This window comes from Cynocephalus volans, chromosome 14, assembly GCF_027409185.1.
Source record: "Cynocephalus volans isolate mCynVol1 chromosome 14, mCynVol1.pri, whole genome shotgun sequence".
NCBI classification, from domain to species: Eukaryota; Metazoa; Chordata; class Mammalia; order Dermoptera; family Cynocephalidae; genus Cynocephalus; species Cynocephalus volans.
Window position 1 is genome coordinate 100744564 of NC_084473.1, and position 24402 is coordinate 100768965.

The 24402-nt window shown below is 42.9% G+C and overlaps 1 protein-coding gene across 2 annotated transcripts in view; it reads right to left on the reverse strand.

Moving 5' to 3' along the window:
• The window catches only part of SLC9A2 (solute carrier family 9 member A2), a 105240-nt gene that overhangs the window by 20612 nt on the left and 60226 nt on the right, over window positions 1–24402 (reverse strand). For both annotated transcript variants that reach the window (XM_063078633.1, XM_063078634.1), the window contains exons 5-7: window positions 23528–23730; window positions 6652–6741; window positions 6061–6131 (exon numbers count right to left, since the gene is read on the reverse strand). In XM_063078633.1, coding sequence (XP_062934703.1) covers window positions 6061–6131; window positions 6652–6741; window positions 23528–23730 — 364 coding nt within the window. The remainder of the gene's footprint in view (window positions 1–6060; window positions 6132–6651; window positions 6742–23527; window positions 23731–24402) is intronic.

Here is a 24402-nt window from a genome sequence, read left to right on the forward strand (position 1 = left end):
TATTTATATTTATATGGCACATACTGGTAAATTTTTGTATATGGCCATGTCATACCATTATCTAGCACTCACTAATGATATATTAAAATAGATATATTTCCCCATCTCCCATTTCTCTACTTCCTCTTTCAGCAAAATCACTCAAAATTGTGGTTGATATTTGCTGTTCCAGTCCTCTCCTCTATTCTCTCTTGAACATTCACAAATTAGGCTTTTGCCTCCAACACTCCATGAAAGCTACTCTCATCGAGGTCACAACGAACCCCACATGATAAACCCAGTGGTTAATTATTAGTGCTCATTTTTCCTGGCCTCACCTGCTCACAACACCGTCTTCATTTGGCTTCCAGGACACCACCCTCCTACCTCTTTCTTGGCCTCTTTCGTTGGGCCATTTCTTCTTTCTGCTCTTAATGTGGGCGTGCCCTGGGGCTTGGCCCTTGGTCTGCTTCCCTTCCTCCACTTACTCCCCCTGGCCATCTTGCCCAGTCTCATAGCTTCTAATCTAGCATCCCTATGCCAATTACTCTCAGATTTGCATCTCCAGCTCCAACCTCTCTGCTCAGCCTCAGACAGGAATATTCATGAATACTCAGCTACGTACTCAACCCCTCCAGTTGGACATCTAGTAAGCATCTCAAACTTGTCGTGTTCAAACTGCACTCATCTTCTCCCACTGTCCTCCCTGTCTCAGCTAATGAGGTCCCCACCAAATCAAAAACCCTGGTGTCATCCTTCATTCTCTCATATTTCATGTTATGGCTGAATCGTGTTCCACCCACAATTCTTATGTTGAAGCCCTAATCCCCAAGACTTTACGATGTGTCTATATTTGGAGATATGGCCTTTCCAGAGGAGATTAAGATGAGGTCATTAGGGTGGGCCTTAATCCAATACGGCTGGGGTCCTTATAAGAAGACGAAATTTGGATAGGGACACATAAAAAGGAAAGACGTCACAAAGAGGCAGGAAGGAGACAGCCATTTACAAGCCAAGGAGAGAATCCTGAACGCATCCCTCCCTCACGGCCTCAGAAGGAGCCAACCCTGCTGACACCTCGCTCTCTGAGCCCCCGGAACTGTGAAACAATCCACTTCTCACAGTTTAAGCCCCTCAATCTGTGAAATTCTGTGATGGCAGCCCCAGCAGCCTCATACTCCACGTCTGCTCCACCAGCTATTTCTGCTGCTTCCACCATCAAAACACATACAAACTCCAACCATCACCTGGTCCTAGACATCATTTTCTCTCACTGGATTCTTGCAATGGGCACCTAACTGGTGTGCCTGCTTCCACCGCTGTGGTCCTGCAGCTCCCTCAATGCAGGAGCCAGGGTGCTCCTATTAAACTAAGTCAGACGATGTGACTCGAGTCAAACACATGGCCGTGAGGCCCTGCACACTCTGGGTCTGTGCCATCATGCTCCTCTCCTCCAGGCAGCCTCAAAGGGTCCTTCCTGTCTTAGCCCTGTCAGCTGTGCTCCCACCTTCGGCCTTTATATTCATTATTCCCTCTAAGGGGAACACTCTTCCCCCAGGTCCCTGCAGGGCTCATGCATACACCTCCTTTAAGTATTTTTTCAACAGTCAACTTCACAAAAGACCCTTTCCCATCCGTGCTGTTAGAACTGCATGCCACCTCTCCCCACACATTTTCCATCTTGCTTCACATATGTAATTTTTTCGCTAGCAGTTATCATTTAAAAAAAAATTATTAATACTATTATTTTTTCACATTCTAAAATGTTGCAGAGCAGTTGGGGTGTGAGGGGGAGAGGAGAAGGGGGAAGGAAATAGGGTGGGAGGAGGAAGGAAGGGGGGCTTGGTCTAGGCCCATGGCACGCCCCTCATTCCAGCAGGGGAGACCAGAGGGGTTCTGGTGGCGGCTAGGTTGTCGCTGGGCTGGCTGCAGATGTCCGGGAACCATGATGGAGGCCCTCGGCCTCTTGTCACCCTGGCTCGGGAGCCTGGGCACTTCCTGAGGTGGCTCAGTGGTGATCACTGAGTAGCAGTTATCATTTTTAACATGTTATATAATTGACTTATTTGTCATATTTTTCATCTCTGAGTGCTAAAATGTAAGATCTATATGGGCAGAGATATTTTTTCTTCCTCTATAACCAGTGCCTAGAACAGTGCCTGGCACACTGTAAGCACATGTGGTAGAATTCATCATTTGGTCTCGATTCCTCCCTGTGTCCACTCCCTTTGCCATATCACTTGGTAATGTCCATGGCCTGGGTGACCTGTCGTGCCCTGTCCCTGCAACTTGGCTCAATATATAATGTTTTACTTGCTTTGGTCGATGTGCTATTGGCAAACTCGATGACAGAAGCAGAGGCTTAATTGGGCTCAAACACTGAAGCTTGCATCTTGTGCTTCTGCAATCACCGTGAGAAGGATATGCATAGAGTGGCTCCTTGTTCCCAAGACAAAGACAAACACCACATGAAGCAGAGACAACTCACCCCAGTCACACCAGACAAGGCATTGGGATCAGCTGGCATCTGGCCCACCCACCAAAACAGGAGCAAGAGCAGCCCAGATGAGCTGAATCTCAGCCTCCTGACTCATGTGCGGGAGTAACAAATAAATGACTGTTGTTTTGGGCAGCTGAGTTTTGGGGTGGCTTTTTATGCAACATTATTATGCAAATATATAAGTGAAATAGCATGCAATAAATTTTTGTTGAGGAAAAAAACAAGTGTATTACAGTGATCACCATAAGCACCAGGAGGTTTAAAGGCTCACCTGTGCAGTGAAAGGATTGAATGTTAACCTACATTCCTGGTACTAGTCCTTTGTTCTAAATACTGGAGGGCTCTGAATAATTAAAAAAGAGCCATCCTGAATGTGCTTTGTGATTGGCCACTACACTAGAGACTGGACCTACTTTTTCTACGTCTAGTTTGAATTTCATGTCCTGCCCATTGAACCAGGACTCCTGACAGCAACACATCTTTTTAAACTTCCTATATTATTATTGTTGTAGCTTTTCACTAGAGGTAAGCCAAAGCGAGAACACACACCAAGGACAACGGCATCTGGTCTACTTCGTGTAGGGACTGTGTGTCTCCTCTCTCTGTTTTATTTCCACACCTTTCGTTTCTCTGCCAAGCTACACACAGGTGTTCTCTTTCACTATTGTTAGATTCCTTCTGCCAGGTCTGAGAAATGTCCCTTTCGTTTCATTCTCAAAGGGTCAAATGCCTCAAGAATTCTCTGGTAGGACCACAGCGTAAGGATTTCATAGGAAAGGGAAAGATACCCATTATGCCTAGAACAATCATAATTTTAATGTCATTTTTAGTAACATCACCTGTTATGTACATACCAGAGATGTGATCTGAGCAGCACTAATTTTAAAAATGGAGTGTGTCAACCCCAAATCCCTCCAAACCCACTTCCCTGTTCTACCCCCGATACACAGTGCACGTGACAATCCAGGGAACTATTTGATATTGACCTGGAAAGAATCGTGCATGGAAATATATGAATGCATATGAGATTATCAAATGAAGTATGTACACTGCAGAGAACAATGTTAGACAGGTAACAGCATTACCTCTCAGACAGGAACCAAAGTTGGCTCTACCACCTTTAGCACTCACAGCCCAACTGGCCTGGCAGCCTATAGACGTCTGCCTGGAACACTCATGGGCCCCAGAGACAGAGCGTCTCTGCCTGAAAGACAAGATGCAGCCAGACTTTCTCCAACATTCCTTTGCTTGAACTCCTGACCAAACGCCCATGATCACGGACTTCACCTGTCCCCTCTTCTGACAGTTGCCCTGGGCCAGGAGACCCGATTCCTCCACCGACTCATATCTATTTTTTCCCTTACACAGAAGCAATAGAAATCTTGAGCCCAGTCTTCACCTTTGAAAGGGAACAAGCTATGCTGGGTTATGTCTCTTACCGGTCACTTCAGGAAAGGACTGATAGGATGCTAGAGAAAGGGAAAAGCGTGGTTAGGCTGGAAGGGAGAGGATGGGTGGGAAATAGTCATGCCATAAAAACAATGGAAGAAGAGAGGCAAAAGGTCTGTGTCACTGGCTAGGCACAGGCAAGGACCCATCTATGTCAGGAAAGTCCCAGGGATGTGAAGTAGGGTAGGGCAGAAAGTCATAGACAAGCATATGGGGGTTTCTGGTCTACCTCCTGCCTCCAAAAAAGTGAATACGTCCTAAGAGACATGGCCATTTTTTTTTTTTTCATATTTTTACAATGGATATTTTAGTTTGCTTTATTTTATGACCTTGGACTCCCATGTGGCTACCTGGGCACTCTCTACGTAAGTATAAAACACCTCCCTTTAGTCAGGAAATAAGGCCAAGTCCCAGGGGCCTCGCAACGTTACCAAACTGTGTTGTAACGCTTGCAAAGTTTGTTCTAGCTCTTGAAGTCTTTGTCACTCGTTGTATTACTTAATGATACCACGCACGTACGCACGCACGCACGCACACCACACACGCACACGCGCACACACACACCACACACACACACGCGCACACACACACGCGCACACGCACACACCACACGCACGCACACGCACACACGCGCACACACACACACACGCACACACCCCTGTTGTGTGATTTTTATAGGCCTGAATGTATGGCTTATATTTCTTATGTAGCCCAATGTCACATCAGCACATGTGAGCAAACAGGACACACTAAAAAATTCCCTTAGGTTTAATTATGTAAATTGGTAGGTTGGTCAACTTCACGTAAACCAGCAGTGGGAGAAAGGAAGTTTATTAGCAAGTCATAAAAGAAAAGGCAAGATCTACCACACAGTGTTTAGAACATGTTCTTCCGTCTTAAGGGACCAGCTTAAATGCCACCTTCTTCAAAAGTCTTGCCTAGCCAGTGAGGTGCTGATAAAGGTTTAACAAAGGGCTCTATGAGAAAAAGGCCTCAGGGCTGGCCACTTAGCTTAGTTGGTTAGAGCAAGTTACTGGTAACACCAAGGTCCAGGGTTCCACCCCTGTACCAGCCACCTGCCAAAAGAAAAAAAAAAAAAAAAAAAGGCCCTGATCTGTATGTAGCATTTGTCAGTTCCATGGCATAAACACTCCCAGCAGGGCTGATTCAAGTAACCATCGCAGATGGCGCTGAATGTGAGGTCAGGAAGAGACTCGTGATGGGTCCCACTGGCTGGTGTGAGGTGGCTCCAATGCCCCACTGTTCCTAACTCTGCTGTCAGAGTGAATCCTACTCCTTGATCCCATAACTCTGTTTTTCAGTTTATATTAAAGCATGCATCTAATTCTGCCTGCTGGACTACCTTTTCCATTTCAACCACAAGATCCTTGAAGAAAGTATTGAATAATATTAATCCACTAAAGAGCCTCTTACAAAAAGATAAATTGTGTGTGTGTGTGTGAGAGAGAGGGAGAGAGACAGATTTATATAAATGTATGTGATCTTGAAGATAATTGCAGCCTTTAAAAATATATTTGTTATTTCTGCTAGTCCCTATGCATCCTCAGGTACTCTGAATCGCTGCATTTGACAAAGCGCCTCACCACGTGAAGCTCAATGGATAGTAATGGGACCCCCAGTGGACTGATTGCTGAGCCCCCTTTGCAGTAAGGAACAGCCATGTGGCTGAGTCCTAGCCAATATGACACCAGTGGAAGAACTGTGTGGCAACTTCTGATAACTTTGGGGAGGACACAGCTGGCACACATCCTCTGTCCCTCCAGTATCTTTCCTCCCACGTGCAGTCCACAGGGCCTCACGCTGCAGCAGCCGTCGTGGTCCATGAGGCAGCCCTGGGAACGGAGCCACTCTCAATGGGCCAACTAGACAGAAGGGTCTGAGCTCCACTATATAACCCAAATTGCCTGCCTCTGGCTATTTACCTAAGAAAGAAATAAGCTTCTACATTGTTTAAGCTACACCTCTTACAGCTGAACTCTACCTTACAGGACATACTGTGGTACAACATAGGGAAGATCCACAACTCTGAAAAATAACACACAACAATATGTGTCCTGCTTCCAGGGTGACCCAGAGCTACTTCACAATATAATGGCAGGAGGCCACCTTACTTGTCTCTCCAAAAGTTGTGACCCCAATGTCCACAAACATCTTCAATCCCAGTCTTCACATGATCAAAAAACTAAAACAGAAAAAGCAGGCTCATTGATTAGTTTTTACCTGAAATCAGTAATTGTCACCCAACTTATATCATATGTAAACACCCAAAAAACTCTGATAGGTTCTGAGTGTTGTCTGTTTCACTGAATGCAATAAAGCAACAGTGCATCTTCAAGCACACAGGTGAAATATTTGTCATATCAGCATTAGGCAGTTCTTAGATGATTTTCCTCATCATAACAATCTGCTCATAATTTTGAAAAATATGACGTATGGTAATGATTTCTTAGTTGAAACATTTTCAGGTTGAAGAAAGTAAAAACAGGGGATTTCCTGTCCCTCGATTCATGCAAGAGTCTTGGAGAAGCGACCATAGGGCTGTGTTTATTTACTCCCCAGCACAGACCTGCCCCAGGCCTCCCTCCCCCTCTCACCCCTGACATCTACCTGGCCTTCAGGAAATAAACAACTTGGTGTAAAGCTGTTTAACTGATTCAAACCATTTTTCCTTTATTAAATTGTTACACTGTGTTAGCACCTACCCGACAATGGATTTCTTCACTGACAGCTTGCTCTTTCTTATTGGATCTCTTAACATCAAGAAACTCCACCAGTGGTCGGATAGTTATTCCCTACACAGAAAAAACAACTTTTTAAGTGACTTTTCTTATAGAATAAAGTTAAATTTTCAAGAGTAACATCTTTTCCTAAGCTTTGATGAGTAACAAAAGATATCCTGCTCCCAAGCTTTAACACAATAAATGGAACATTTTGTTAATTTTTCCTTCCTTTTCAATAGCTGGCATATTTCTAAAGGACCGTGTGCAGCAAAAAAAAAAAAAAAACAAAAAAAAAAAAAAACAATGGACAAAATGGAAGAAATTGAGAAATTATTCTAAGAAATAATAAAGCATTATCTAGTTCAGAGAAATCACCCCCTTGTTGTATTATACACAGAAAACTTCAATGATTCTTTTATATGCTCATTTATTAAAACAATTTTAACTGAACTTCTACTATATACATGTCAGGGGCTTGGGCATTTGTGACACAAAGTTAACAGTTAAGCATTTTAGCTCTGTAGTTTTACATAAAGTCAGACATATCCAAAAAAAGCTACAAAGTAGGCAGAGAAGGGATGCTAGAGAATATATACAGGGAGCAGGTCAAGGGAAGCTTCCTGCACAGGAAACACTGGAGCAGAGTCCTAAGTAAGAGGTGCCAGAAACATATATCCCAGCAGAGACCACAACACAGCACAGGTCAGCAGTAAGAAAGGGCACGGAATGACCTTGGGCATGCTCATAAACAACCATGGGAAATGGGGAGAATTATAAGCTATCCAGTAAACAAGAAGAAAAAATAGTCCTGAAGGTGCTAAAAGATGTCTATCTGAAATCTATCATCTCACTTAATAATGAAACATTCAAAGCATTTCCATTAGGGGTGGAAACAACACAGGCTGCTCCTTTTCTGCTATTCGTTGGGCACAGTTCTGCATGTCCTAGTCGACCAAATAAGAATAGACAAGGAAGGGGTAGGTATATAAATACTGAAAATGAAGTGACAAGATTTCTGTCACTCACAGAGGATCTATCTTTTTATCCAAAGATATCCGAGATAATTCTTTTTCATTTAAAAATGACAGGAAAGTTTAGTCAAGTGACTAACATAAAATCGACATGCACAATCCATTCCATGCACTGATTAAAAATGTAACAGAATTACACAATAACAATGAAAATATATATAAAGTTTGTATATATATATATATAAAATATATATGTAATAATATAATAATATAGTATATATAATAATATATATACTATATAGATACTACATGCGTATACAATATATATTCTCTCTGTTTATAAATATGTGTGTGTATATATATGTATAAATATAATGCTCTATCACAAGTGCATAAAACTGTTATGAAGAGAACTATAAAACTTAACTGAAGAATATAGATCTGAGTTTAAAGAAGACACACACCGTCCCTAGATGGGATAACAACGTCATGACGATTTTCTCTCAGCTAACGTGTATATGCAATACAATTCCAATAACACATTCCTAAGGACTTTTAACAGGACTTCAGAGGTTGATTTTAAATTAACCTGAAAGAATAAATGTAACCAGAAAATTTTAGAGAAAGGAGAATGAGGGGGAACTTGCAGATCATAAACTATCAGCTAACATACTTCAAGGTATGGGATACTGGCAGCAAAACAGGGCAGACGGGGAGGGGCCAGCGTACGTGGTGCAGGGAGATCCCCAAGTCTCTGTCCAGCAGGCAGACGGCCACCAGCACCGGGCACGAGAACAGGTGAACAGGGAAGGCTGCTGGGATCTGGGGGGCAGGGTGGATGTTTGGAGGCATGTTCCCAGCCATGCATTTGATTTTCCCCTCACCTCCCCCCACGTCTTTCAGCCTTTAAGAACTGTTTTTGTAAAGTAAACTGACAGACACACACACACGCACATTTTTTATCGGCAGTCATTGGTTTTGCTGCATCGATCCAGCTCTGGGCATTTTTTTAACTTCACTTTCATTTTAACTTTCTGAAGTGTGAACTGATTTTGACCAAATTTGGTATAAGACACATCTTGTGTTCTATTTGTAGTTCAGTCTGCCACTTTGAAATAACCTAGGAGGTAATCACTTTCCAATCAGCACATGTTCTGTAATTTTTAACTTATGCAAACAACAACGGGTGTAAACATGTGGTTTTCAGAGATGAGTGATTCCGCTGAATTCCAGATTCCATGGAGCTACTAGTTTAATAATAGCTCGAGGAAGTCAACAAAATCAATGCAATTTTTAAAACTATATAATATGCTCTAGAGACACTAACTGCTGTTCCACATGCCTTTTTCCTATCAGTGTTCATTCAGTAAATAATACGTGCATGCCCAGTATTTGTAAATACAGGATATAAAAGTAAAGATAGGACAGCAGGCCTGCCCCCATCCCTATGCTGGTTCCTTCCACTAGATGGATAATCTAGAAGTGAATCACAACTGATCACAAATAAATCACAACTGATCAACTCCAGGAAACAAGCGTGGCCTATCACATCACCCAGATCAACTCAAGTTTCTAAAAGTATAACTTATTTAAGTTTATTAATAAAACATAAAAATATTTGTTTGTCTAAACAGTTCTTTTCAATAGTCACTCCTTTTCTCTCTGAATTATTTGCAGCTGTCGTGTCATGCTCAGTGGGAATTATTGCTTCCTTTCCTCCACCTCTTCCTTTCTTTCCTTCTTCAATCCACCTGTTTTGCAGGCACAGTACATGACATTTGGGAATGCCCTACTAAGCACCCCAAGCTGGACATTATATTCGAGGAACATGGGTCTCCGGCTGGGAGGAAGAGATAGAGGGAGAAAATCTTTGAGAAGACACCTTACTTCACCATATTGGAAAATTCCTTGCTTAAGTCTCTGGGGAGCAACGTGACAAAGCTTAGAGAAATAAAATAGCTTGCTCCTGTTGAGGCCAAGACTTCCCCTTCAGCTCCTTGTTTCCTCTGGGACTCATCCCTTTGGAAGTTCGAATTTAGAGTTTCCTGCCTATCAATTGCTTGGGGCGATGGAATGGGTGACTGATGGATTGATAGCCTATGGGGGGAGAGAAACTATTTTAAAACTGGAAAATGAAGAATTCTTAACAAAAGCTCTAAGATCAGCTTCCGTCTGTGTGTCCATATGTCTCTGTGTCTACATGTGTTAAGTGTATGTGATATTTCGCTACCAAAATATATGAAAGAGATCTAATTAATTGGCTTTAAAAAACTAAACACTTAAATATTTTATTAAAAAAAAAAAAAAAAAGAGTGAGAATAACCTAACTCAAATGCTTTTCAGTTCGGGTAACCTGGGTTATTCTTAGGTGAGTAAGACTAGTTTACTACTTTTGTTTAATAAAAATAGCTGTGTCATCTTAGCAAAACAAAACACTCATGTACCATGTTTTATCAAGACAATTTCTTGTGTTTCGTGCATTTGAAATCTTTTGTCACTTTTTTATTTCCTAATGATTTGTGATCCTATTTAATTTAGTGTTTTAAACCTTTTCTTGATACACTTGCCAAAATCACATTCTAACAATTAAGACTTTTAATCTCAAACTAACTTTGAGATGTTCCAAAGGGCCCCAGAATTTCTCAAAGGATCCATAAAAGAGACATATTAAAACCAGTTGGGTTTATATGATAAGTTAAATTATATAGGAAGCACTGTTAAAACAAGAAATGATGTTTGACTTTTTATGAGTTGTGTGGATATGTTATTAATGTGTGTATCAAAACTGTATAGGGTTCCTGGGAATATGATATCTGATATGCCTTGGAATAAATGCTATCCGTCATAATTTGGGTTATTTTTAATTGTTGTATGCCAGAGAAATAACCCAATTTTCTTGTCAGTCTTATAACTCTTATCAAATCTTTAGCCATGGCCATTTTGAGTTTTGATGTCCACAGTTAAATGTTTTATTCTGATGTTCTTTCCAAAAGTGCTTTGCAAGACATTATAATCCTACAGTGTGTCTTCAAAGAAGTTCATAGAAAGAGTGAAAAGAACTCTGACAAGTGCAGGCTCCTAATAACTTTAAGTTCACACCAATGGACTGAATTCCAAAATTCTAACGAAGAAACTGATGGGTTTGTGAAACTGCTAGCCAAAATCAAACAGAGCAAGAATTAATCACATGAGACTGAACTGATGAAGAATTATGAGTTTTTATGGCTTCTCTTTTTAAACATTGCTAGTTCTTTTAATGTTTTGTTTTCCAGATGTAAGAAAACATTGTTAAAGCTATCTATACATTACATAAATTTGGTGAAGCGTACATTTTCTGTAAACAAAAATAGAAACATCTACTTTTCCTCTCTACCTGATCCCTCCAGAATTCAGAAACTATCTGTTAATATTCTTATTTTTATGGCAATACGGTTATTTACATAAGTTCAATAAAAATCTGTTCTCCTTAATAGGATGCAATTGGAAACATTGATTATATTGCCAAGGTTTTGTCTGTAATGCCATAATTGAAAATGTGCATAGAATGCCCAGCTTGAAGGGTTCCCACCCTTACAGTGAGTAAGTGAAAAACTGTCACATCTTAGCGGGCCCAGGAACCTCAACATATCAGATACAGTAGCAAAGTCTAATGTCTGCCTTGGTTTGGCTTTCTAGCATTGAAATTTTTAAAAGTCTAATTTCATATTCCTTGTCAAAATTTTCAGGCAGACCCCGTTGCTCACTCGGGAGAGTGTGGCGCTGGGAGCGCCACGGCGCTCCCGCCACGGCGCTCCCGCCACGGGTTCGGATCCTATATAGGGATGGCCGGTGCGCTCACTGGCTGAGTGCGGTGCGGGCGACGCAGGGCCAAAGTTTGTGATCCTCTTACCAAGGGTTGTGATCCCCGTACTGGTCACAAAAAAGAAAAAAAGAAAAAAAATTTTTTTCAGCAAAACAAATTTAAAAGGAGCCTATGTGGTTATTCCTGGTGCAGTTATGTAAATAACCTGTCAGATTGGTCTCAGCGTGATTATCTTTGGTAGAAATAAAGGTGACTGTAAAGAGAAAAATGTATGTTTCAAAAAAAAATTGTAAGTACTCCTGTTATTAGATTATAGCCCTGTTTACTATTTTCAGGTTTTTATTATCTACCTGTAGGCTGTGCTGTATTATAAATTCTAGTTTTCGCTAATATCTGGCTACAGCTCTTTAACTGAGAACAAAAACTATTCTGTCCAACTGAACAAGTCAACGTAGATTTCAAGGGACAAGTCTTGTACCTAATGCATGGGCCACACATGCTGTAACCAGAGACATTCAAACTGCAGACCAGGATGAGAAGTTGCTGACTTCATGCTGCGAACAGCTTTTCCCAAGACTGTAGGGACAAGACTTCTTATCAATATGTGACTCTTACCCTCCTTTATTTTTCCTTACTCGCGCCTTCCTCTTTCACTGAGCAGGGTCATGCTGTAGTTAAAAATCGCAAAATCAGTACCTTTCTGGGTAACTTGCAAATCATCGCTCCCTGCTTCAACCCAGTCATGGGATGCTAGGTCACCCACTAACTGAGCAGGGAGGAGTCCGTGCAGCTGCTCACCCTTCTTGCTGCACGTGGATAGACACATCAGTATTCCAGAGACTTGGTTACAAAAAAGTTAACGAACAGGCCACTTGGTAATGAATGGGCACGTGGTTAAAATGAGCAGACTCCTCTTTCGCCTGTTCGATCTTAGTTGGCTTGGTTCACGGGGACCCTGGCTGAGGAGCATGCTCCAAACTCTGTATTACCCTCCTGACAGTCATGATATTAGTCTCTCTGGTGGACTGTATTCTTTCAAAAGTTTTAAATGTTTATATGCAGCCATCCATCAATTGTCAAAAGGTCTCTTGTCAAATGGTTAAATGGACTGGAAAAACAGAAACACAAAGAAATGGATGGTAGTTGATACCTTAACTTATGACTGGCACGCTGAGACCAGGAACTCAGAGTGATAGCAACTGAGAGGAATGTGGTTGCCCTAAGTTTTGATTAGGCTCTCAGCTAGGTGAGAGCTTGACCAAAAGGGGGGAATTGTTAAATAAAAATTATGGGAGGCCACTGTTTTGGGCAAAGTTCCTGCACTAGGCCCCAAAGACCAGGCTAAAAATCAAAACAGAGTCACCCCAGCTAAGTTCCACATCACCAAACCTAAACTAAGTTGTGCTCTGACCTTCCAAGAAACTAGGAGAGAGAAAGAACAGCCACTTTGCCAAACAGACCAGCACAACTCTTCAACGGGCATGATAAGGAAGTTCCCTCTGCTTTAATCCTTACACTAAAAGGACAGGCTGAAGTAACCCGAGGTTTATTAATCAGCTATTTTCCCATTGTTCTGTCTCCCTGTCCCCACCTTACAAAGAAAGTAACTGTGAAATGACCGATCTGCTTTTTGTCCTGTGTTTCTGCTTTCTTCAGCCTTTTCTATTTACAAAACCAACCTTCTCAGCTCGGCTTATTGAAACACTTATTGTATTTTATGTAATGAAGCATTACCCTATTCTAGAGTCACAATAAATCCAACTGAGATCTTCAAATTTGTTGTGACATTGACGTATGACAACAGGAAATGATTACTGGGCAGTGAGAAGAGAGGAGATATTACTTGTGAAAAGCTCTGTCCAGGTGTGGGGCCTCCAGTCTCTCCAGTCCCTCCTGGGGATGTTCTTTCCTGGTTATCTGAGGATGTTCCTAAGGAGACCTTAAGACAATCGCATTTCTTTTGGAAAGCTTAGTCAGGTAAGGAAATTCCAGGGAGAGTCTCTCCCTGTGCTTGGGGTGCGGGGTAAAAGATAAGGTTAGAAGGACCTTGATTCTGAAGCTTATTTCTGAGGCCTTTTAATTTCCAAAGCATTCAGCATGCCAAAGCATCATATTTTGGGGAACAGTTTTCTGTGCCCCAATATTACCATCTACATAGGCTAAAAAAGTAAACCCCTTAGTTTTCCATGAAACTACTGAAAAGCCTATTTGCAAAGCATGAGTTAAATTTTCACTTGTCCATTCAACCTTGGCACAATAAACACAGCTCCGTCAGGCCTAGGAGAATGACTTAACAGCAGGTTCAGGGAGAATAACAGGGAGGTGAGGCTTGTTTCTCATCTTGTTCCATCTCTGCTTTCCTCATTCCCTGAATCTCTCTCCTCCCATTAATGTGAGAGGAAAAAAGGAATAAAAAAAAAAAAAACCAACTTCTGTCTGATTAAAATGAACATTCTATTGGTCTGTTCTTTTGGAAGAAACGGAGTTCTTGTTTTGTGTTGCTTGAATGAATTTTTACAAGAAAAAAGCAGGGTGGGGGGATACCTTGCTGATCTAGCAGACAATTTCCAGAAAAACTTAGAGAAACTGTTCTCATTTATTAAAACATATCACTATTACAGCTATGCTGTCTTTCTAAGGCCTTTCTCAAGTTACAAACTTGATCACGGAGACTGTAAACCCAGCTGTGCAAAGAGTATTTCCTTTAGAACAGGGTAAGGGAATGAAAGCCATAGAAGTGATCACTTGCATGTGTGTCCATGGTCCTCCTGTTTGCCCTTCGAGCACACAGCACACTGCACGGTGACGACTTGTTACGTCCATCGGTCCTCCTAGACCACGGCTCTCTGCACTGTCACCAGTGCTGCCCTGTCTACTGTACCATCGGATTCAAACACACTGCTGTGGCTCCCATCTTTGAAAGACAGAAACAAAAGCCATCCCTGGGCAGACGCTCTCCTCTGGCCACTACCCTCTCTCCCTGCCAGACCTGCATCTCCTGTCTCCAACTTCTCTCTTATCCTTTTCTCTTGAATCCAGTCTGTCGGGGTTTTGTCCCCGCTCCTGACTCGAAGTGCTGTCAAGAAGACGGCCGCTCACTCTACGTGCAGTGTCCCCCCCCTCTCCATGCCTGAGCTCACGGCTGCTTTGACCGAGTTGCTGGAACCCTCTCCCCTTCCTGCATACTTTCCTCACGTGCTTCTGGGAAGCCCTTTCTGGTGGTTTTCCTCCTTTACCATTCACCCTTTTCAGTCACCTGGGCTGGTTCCTTCAACATTTTCTTGGTTTCTAAATATTGGTATGTTTCAAGGTTCAGTCCTCAGACGCCTTCTTTTCTACACTCTTTTTATTCTCACTCCTCAAATAATTTCTTTCTGACTCATGCTTTAAAAGCCATCTATATATTGATAAGTCCCAAATTTATATCCCCCTCTGGCTTTTCCCATCAATTCCAGACTATGAAGGATCTTCAGGAAGTTCATCGACAAATCTGTATGATTTTTTTTTTTTTCTGACTGGTAAGTGGATCGCAACCCTCCGCACGGTGTCGTCCACACCACGCTCAGCCAGTGAGTGCACCAGCCATCCCTATGTAGGATCCGAACCCGCAGCCTCGGCGCTACCAGCACCGCACTCTCCCGAGTGAGCCACGGGGCTGGCCCCGTATGATTTTTAATTCCATCTTTCCATAAACTTTTTGAAGTTCCCTTGTACAACTGCCTATTCAACATCTCCACGTGCCAGAAATGTACACATCCTAAACTGAATCCTTGATTTCCCAGCCTTTGTCTGTGACCCAGGACTCTCTGCCAGCATCCATGAAACAGTGACAGGCTCACTTGTTAGCTTGCGAATAAGAGGACATCCCAGATGCTTCACAGTTCCGCACGATGATTTACAGAAAATTACATTCCTAATCCGCAACAGAGGCAAAAAGAGGCTGCCTTGAATTCCAGTCAACCTTGCTGTTTGATAGACTACAGATAATCACTGAATGGATTTACAGAATTCTGGGATTTGCTATACGATTACAGGGATTAGCTAAATAATTATTGTACTATAACCATTTTTCCTTCTGAGGAAAAGTATATTAAAAGTTTTCCTTCTTCTGTTACCATTTTACTTAGTAGCAAATCATGAAGTCAGAACCCTGTGTCAGGTGTTATACTTTATTTACATCCATATTTTCCCTACACTGCCTGAGATTTTACAGCTAAGTAAACTGAGGCCCACAGAGGCGGCAGGCACACAGAACAGCCTTAAAGTCCATGCTTTGTATTACTGGATTCCACCCTCCGTAATTATGAATATGATTTTAAAACATGAGAAACAGCTTATATTTTACATATGTAACATTATCAATTGTGATGGTTAATTTCAGGTGTCAACATGGCTGGATTAAGGAATTCCTAGAGAGCTGGTAAAACATCACTGCTGGGTGGGCCGACCCCATGGCTCACTCGGGAGAGTGCGGCGCTGGGAGCGCCAAGGCCGCAGGTTCGGATCCTATATAGGAATGGCCAGTGTGCTCACTGGCTGAGCATGGTGCGGGCAACACCACGCCAAGGGTTACGATCCCCTTACCAGTCACACACACACACACACACAAAAAATCACTGCTGGATGTGTCTGTGAGGGTGTTTTCAGAAGAGACTAGCATGTGAGTTGGTGAACTGAGTGGGGAAGACCTGCCCTCAGTGTGGGTGGCTCCATGTAACTGGCTGAGGGCCTGGACAGAACAAAATGGCAGAGGAAAGATAAAAGATAATTCTATCTCCCCCTCCTCCCCGGTCTCTCCTAGAGCTAGGACACTTTTCTTCTCCTGCCCTTGGACGTAAGAACTCCAGGGTCTCCAGCCTTGGTACTCCAGAACTTACACCAGCAGCCCTGGGTTCTCAGGCTTTCAGCTTTGTACTGAGCCATGACACCAGCATCCCAGGGGTTCCAACTTGCAGATGGCCTGTGGTGGGACTTCTCAGCTTCCATGAGCATGGGAGCCAATTCCCCTTATAAATCCCTTCTCATACTGCTCTCTCTATATACATATATCCTATTGGTTCTGTCTCTCTGGAGAACCCTGACTAGTACAGCAATCTCACTGAAAAGAAAATGAACTCAAGTGTCCAAGAAATCAGAACTGTTTACTCATTCCACATTCTAAAAGCAAGTCTATAATCTAATAACATGACAATATGCTTCATAAAGAGGCTACTTTCTCTAATTAGCAACATGATCTGAGCAATGTTAATGTTATATAAATTATGATATCAAGTAGCGATGGGCACAGGATGCTGTAAGAGCACTGGGCTGGGGATGCCTAATTTTATTGAAGAAAGCTGTGAAAAATAAAAAATATAAAATAATATATAAAAAATATATTAATAATAATATCCAACTTCATGTTTGGGGAATTTCTTGCATTTGCTTTATAAGGAACAGAAATAAAAGTATGGGTCTGGAGTCCACTTCAGGAAGCTGGACAAGCATTGACAGGTTATTTTTAGAATTGTCTTATAAAAAGATAGATGACTACTGCCTACCTTCATAGGGTTTGTGTAAGGATAAAATGAGATGACCCAGATAAAATGTGTAGAATAACACCCAGCATGTTTTACAGGGTAAGAAAAAAATGTAGCTGCTATTGTTACTGTTGATAGTTCCAAGAAAAAATGTCTAGTACACAATGACCCTTACTCTACTTCTAGTATTTACACACTGCCTACCACATAGCAGGTATTATCTGTCCTTCTTACACACTTCTCCACTCCTCACCCTTGCAAGTGAATTTGTCCCCATACGGCAGACCAGAAACTTTTCTGAGTGCCTACAGTGTTCCAGGCACCTTTCCAGGCACGGTGGGTATGACCATAAACAAGACAAACAAGTTTCCATGTTGTTATGGTGCTTAGAGTCTAGTGTTGGCCAACTGGGTAGATTGTGTGGTGCCATCAATTGACAAGAGTAAAACAAAAGAAGGAGCCAGTTTGGAGAAAAAATCAAAAGTTCCATTCTGAGGATATGTTAAGTTTGTGATGCCATTAGTTATCTAAATAGAGATATTAAGTAGATAGAAATATGAGTCCAGTTGGCAAATTACAACCCCCAGGCCATATCTTCCTAACACATGTTTATGTAGAACCTGTAAGGTAAGAACTGTTTGAATTTTTTTTACTTGCAATTTAAAGATTTGATTTTTTAATTAATGACCTTTGTTTTTTTGTACAGTTTTAGGTTCCCAGCAAAATTCAACAAGAGGCGCAGAAGGTTCACATGCACGGCCTGCCCATTACCAGCATCTTCCAGAGGGGTGCATTTGTTACGACTGGTGAACCTACACTGACTCATCATTACCTCCCAAAGTCCATAGTTTGCAATGGGGTTCGCTCTTGATGTTGTCCATTCTGTGCGTTTCGACCAATATATGGTGGCACATACGCACCATGATAAGGCCACACAGAGCATGGCTTCAGTTCCCTGGAAGTTCCCTGTGCTTGGCCTGTTCGTCCCTCCCTCCCCCATAACACTCAGCAACCACTGATCTATTTACTGTCTCCATAGTTTTTCCTTTTCCAGCATTTCATATAATTGGAATCCCACAGTATGTAGCCATTTCAAATTGGCTTCTTTCACTTGGTAATACACAATTAAGTTTCTTCTATGTCTTTTCATGACTTGGTATCTCATTTCCTTTTAGCACTGAATAGTATTCCGTCATCCGCATGCACCACAGCTTACGCATCCACTCACCTATGACATCTTGGTTGCTTCCAAGTTTTTGCAATTGTGAATAAAGCTGCTATAAGCATGCAAAAATTATGAAATAAAATAATAAATCATGTGTCACAGGAAATCATAAAATTCTATTTTTGAAGATATGCTAACTCAATAGTATCAGGTTGGAAGAGCTTATCATATGAGAAATACTGAAATACATTTTAAAGTTTAATAATAGGCCCATTCACACAGTTTGGATATGTTTGTCCCCCCCTTAGCCCACGTGGAAATCTGATCCCCAATGTGGCAGGGTTGGGAGGTGTTTAGGTCACGGGGCGGATCCCTCATGAATAGATTAATGCCTTCTTTGGTTGGGGAGGTAGTGAGTGAGTTCTCGCTCTATTAGTTCCCATGACAGCTGGTTGTTAAAAGGAACCTGGCACCTCCCCACCCTCTCTTGCTTCCTCTCACTGTCTGATCTCCTTGCACCTGCCGACTGCCTGCCATTTTCTCCCACGATTAGAAGCAGCCTGTGGCCCGCACCAGATGCAGCTGTCTGAATCATGAGCCAAACAAATCACTTTTCTTTATAAATTCCCCAGTTTCAGGTATTCTGTTATACCAATACAAAAACAGACTAATACACCCATCAACATAAAAGTTGTTATTTGAAAAAGAATACATAATGCTTACTTGAAAGGCAAAATTTTGTGCATCTATTTATAATTAGTTATTCCTACCATCCCATTAAGTATTTCCTTCCAGGATTCTTAAACTTAGTTCCTTAATTATTGATGCATCCTGGAAAAATGATCCTTTCTAAAGGGAGTGTGTGTGTATGTGTGTGTGTACATGCGTGTGTGTGCGCGTGTGTTCATAGTCTCATAAGAGCCAGTGGAAGGTAGGAGAATGGGAGGGAGAGGAAGCAATCAGAGTCAAGGAACCAAACAATGTGCAGGGATCAGTCTGCAATCTACGCACACAAAGGAGCAAGGCAGAGAGCAGGAAAGGAACCTAACAGCAGGGGTGGAGCCACAGCAATTCCTCTTTCCCATGGGCATCAAAGTAAGCTTGGCCGTGCCATCCTTAAACCTAATCAGAGGAAAGACTGATATCGGTACGCTTGCAGGCTCCAAATGTTGACCCCCAAATATCTCCACCACTGGAGGGTTAGTTTGATACGTTCACAATACCAGCTGTAGCCCACACATCTCAACTGTTCTGTGTTGCCTCCTTCTTTCTCCTTTTCCATCCTTTACCCACCTTCATCTCTCTCTTCCTCTGTACCCGCCTCTGCTCCTTGCCCTCACAGAAGACCATGCTTCTCCATCACAGGAGCAGGTGCACCATCTCAAACAAACCTCCTGACTTCCAGCCTCCCCACTGCCCCACATCCCGTGATCTCCCCGACTTTCCGCGCACCACACCCTAGAATTATCCTTGTTTCTGCTTTGGCTCACTTCTCACATCTGGTCTTGTTGAACAGTTCTCCAAATTAAAAGGGACTGCATCTACTTCATTATATCTCTGCCAAATCGTCATTTCTGTCCTAGACTACCGTGAGAACAAATGCCCAAACAGGTACCACTGTTTCAATTTTTGTCTTGTATAATCCATTCTCTCACCCTACAGGCAGAGAAATCTTTTTAAAACATGTCATTCCTCTGCTGAAAAACCTCATTACCCTTCAATTAAAACCACACTCTGCTTCGGGCTTCCGAGCTCAGCACCGTGGGGCTTCCTCCGTATTTCCAGCTCCACTCTCTCCTTACACACTCGGCTCTGGATTCCTGTTCCCGGGCTTTCCATCTCAGGACATTCACGTCAGCTCTTCCTTCTGTCTGCAGTGCTCTTTGCCCAGGTCCTAGCTGACTCCGTGTCCTGCATATCTCAGATATCTTCATAACATCACCTCCACAGAAAGACCTTTGCTAACCTAATCCACAGTGGCCGATACTTTCTTTCAGAGCAGAAATTCTGAATTTTCCCTTTCAGTATCATTAACAACCAGTCCAGCGCATAGGACATAAAAGTTTAGACCAGTGCTACTCAGAGTACGCTCTGTTCATTGACACTGTTCCAGTCAGCAGTGCTGGTTTGCAAACTATTTGTTACTAGTCAGCAATGAGATAATAGAGAAATCTCACCTCAATTAGGTTAGTTAACAAACAAAGAAGCAAGCTTATTTGTCACATTAAAAATTTTAAATACTGATATACATGATGCTGGTTCAAAGTGGGTGTATTGGCATTTAACACAGGCAATCAATATTTCACTTATGTCTTTTGGTTGAATCTCAATTCCAAACAGCCAAAAAGTTATGAATATAATAATGATATTCAATATTGATCATCTGTACACACATATTCAATGATCAATGTTATGCACTTTTGCAATACTTTCCTTTTTTCCTGCACAATGCTTGTTCTGGTTTTAGAAATGCAATTTTATGTCTGATGAATCTAATAACTAAAAAATCTAAACTTGCATCTTCTACGTCCTCTCTTGAATTACATCTTTCTTTGAAGTCACTCTGACGGTATTTTACAAATGGCTATGTCCATGATACTTGGGGCCGGGGAGTGGGGGGAACTGGTTTTAAACTGCAGATCATTGAGAAGTGCTTGAGTAGACAAAAGTGGCTGATGCATTCATCTTCTGATGCCCTACTTCCTAGTCATATTAGACTGACATAGTTCTATTTTTGCATTTGATACTCATATTTTACGGTTTCATCTGAGTGGACGGAGAGGAGGCTAGGAGCATTGACTAAGCCTTGGCAGAACCTGCCCTGGATGGTAAGAACAGGGCAGAGAGTCGAGGAGGAGGAGGTGAATCACTCACCCCTGCCCGGCCTTTCCCTTCAAGCATTCTGCCCTAGGATGCTCATGGGACATTAAAGTACTTGGACAAAGTTGATTCGACGTCACAGTTTTGCCTCAGGCAAGGTGTGAGAGTAACCAATTAAATGAGTTGTTACTAAGATCCCGGAAGTGCTGAAATTAAAAGAGACCAGGAAATTTGCTTCTCTACACCCAGAAGGTTCTATGGTGTTCCAGGGGACTCAAACCAACCCGGAATATTTGAACAAAAACTAATACATATGACTATACTGAAACTATTACTAACTCATAACATGGCAAATGATGTCTTCTTTAAGTGAAGTCAATATAGCTTACTAGTGAAGAGCATGGTCTGTGCAGTCAGACTCCTGGGCTCAACTTCAGCCTCAGTCATTTACAAATGTGTGTCCTTGGGTCAGTCCGTCTCTCTCTTTGAGCCTCAATTTGCTTAGCCGGAGGGAACTTGTCTGTACCTCAAAGGTTTGTTTTGAGCAGGAAGTGAGATGACGCACACAGGAAAGCCCGTGGGCATTCTGAACGTGCTGATGACAGACGTAACGGGAAGTGGTCATCGTCTTAAGAGAAAGTGGCATCTTCTTCACTTAGGAGAGGTTCTCCCGAGGCAGCCTTCCCCCGTGCTGGGAGGTATGAATGAACGGAGGCTGAACCGTCTCTTGGAGAACTGACCAGAATGACGGAGGAGAATCACCTTACAGTACTGAGTCCTCCCAGCACACCAGGCTCTCCACGGGCACTTCACTTAGGGGTGAGACCAAACTGATTTTGACTCCCTGCTCTGTCTTTTGCTAGCTGTGTAAACTTGGTAAAAATTACTTACCCTCACTTCCAGGGCCTCGTTTTCCCCATCTACAAAGTAGGGATAATAAACAGTGGCTCCTCCGAGAGTTAGGTGCCATGGAATTGTTGAGGGTTAAATGAGTTTACATCAGATGCTTAGATCTGAGTCAGGCACCTAGGAAGCATTCTGTGGCTAACTGCTAAATAAACACGAAAATAAAATGAAATGCCCTGGCTGTCCTCCTTCCTCACTGATCACTTGCTCTCCGTCTCCTCAGTTGCTCCCCTCTTCTGCCCAGTATGCTGAGGCTGGGCTGCCCCGGAACCCAGTCCTTGGTGCTCTTTTTTGGCTTCCTCAGTATATGTGTTCAATTCCTGGACAATCCCATACGGTTTGACGGCTTCAAATACCAGCTATCTGCAGTGACTGACCTCTTTCCTGAACTCCAGACTCAGAACATCTGCCTGTTCAACTTCTGCACGTGTGGATCTACTGGACACCCCTAACTGACGTGCCTAGAACTCAGCCACCAATCTCCCCACTCCTGCCTGCTCCGTGCACAGAGTCCCCATTCCCACTCCTCAGGGGCAATTCCATCCTTCTACCTGCTCAGGCCCAAACGCCTGGAGTCATCAGTGACTTGTCTTACCTCCACACCCACGTCTAGCCCATCAGAGAATGCCGCAGCATCCACCTCCAGGAGGGACTGTTCACCGACTGACTGCCCTCACCACCTGGGCCTGCCTGATGGCTGCGTGGGCCTCCACACTGGGCTTCCCACCTCTTCGTTCCCCCTTAACAGTCTATTCTCCACACAGTGACCAGGCTGATCCCTTGACAAAGTCAGAACATGTCACGGATCTGCACAAAACCATCTAATGGCTTGGAGAAAAGCCAAACTCATCACAGTGGCCTGCCCGACCCTAGGTGATCTAGAACTCCTAAGCTCCCTCACCTCACTCTCCCTTCCTGCTCCAGCCATACTGGCCAAGAACACATGGCCTTCAGGCCTTCATCCCCAGGCCATTTACCTAGAATGTTCTTTGGCTTAGCAAATTCCACCAAGTCCTACATGCCTTTGCTCAAATGTCATTTTTTTCACTGTTCCCTTCCCTAGACATTCAATTTAGAATTATAACCCCCTGCCCCTCACACTACCTTCACCATTACTATGGCCTGATCCCCTACTTTTCCTTTCTTGTATAGCATCTCTCACCTTCTAACATGTTCTATAATTTACTCACGTATTATGCTTCTTGTCCAGTGTCTGTCACCCCCCCCCTCCCAGAATGTAAGATCCCAGAGATCTTTTGAAGTTTTGCTCACTTATGAATTCTAAGCTCCTAGGGCACTGCCTGACACACAGAAGGAGTCCAATTAATATTTATGAAATGGATATCTGCAAAATATAATCTCCTAGGAGCTGGCATACCAACCCTAAAGAGGTCAGTTAACTGGCAGAGTCGGGATCTGAACACAGATCCACCATATTCTCTGCCTCCCAATATTACACTTGTTTCCATCAATACCTCTGTTTTACACTTGTTTCCATCAATATTGCTGACCACTGAACTCATGTCAACTGGCTGTCAGAAGGTATGTTTACTAGGTCGGAGAGCAAACCAAACGGCAAGGGTTAACACGTGTAGTTCATAAGTTTCCCGTAGTAAGTGTAGATCACTTAGCAGAGTTTCCTTAAAAACAAATTCCTCTGAAGGGCTCTACTCACCAGGACGAAGACAGTGAAGAAGATGACCACAATGGCAGCCGTGATGAAGAGCTTCTTCCGAGGAAACACGGCGGCAGGAAGGAGGAACACCAGCGCAAAGCAGATGGCACCACGCAGGCCTCCATAGGCGATGATGAACTGATCCTTGAAGGTCAGGGGGATGGTTCGGAACCAATTGATGACCTGGGTCAGGACAAAGACGCCTGCAAAGAAGGACAAACCCAAGGAACACAGACTGTGTGAGGCCAGAGTACAGAAATATGTAGACTCGTGTTCTGTGCTTCTGCAACAGGGCAGAGTATTTAAGAACAGACTCCAGCAGAGAGGCCTGAGAGCTGCCAGGCCCACACACCCCGAGGTACCTGCATCGGAGCAGGTAGGCACCCCGAGGGACTCCCAGCCCAGGCCAGTCCCTGTGGCCCAGAGAGGCCTGAGCCTCCTGCCCACAGGCACCAAGGCAACCATTGACAAATTGGCAGTCCCTGCAGGATCATAGCCAAACATTAGGGTCAAACAAGTGGACTATGAAATCCCATGCCACAGTGACTAAATACCGAAGGAAAGATACCAGAAATATTAAAAAATCAAGAAAGTACACCACCACCGAAGGGCAATAATAACTCTCAAGCTCTAGATCCTACAGAACAGGAAGTCCTTGAAATGATGGACAAGGAATTTCAACCAACACTTCCAAGGAAACTAAATGAGATACAAAAAACTAAGTTAGAAAACACAATGAAAAAGTATACAGGACCCAAAAGAAAAAAAGGAAAAAGAAATCAATGCCCTGAAAAACAATGTAGCAGAGCTTTCAGAGCTGAAGAATTCATTCAAGGAAATAAAAAACACAACAGAGAGTTTAACCAGCAGGCTTG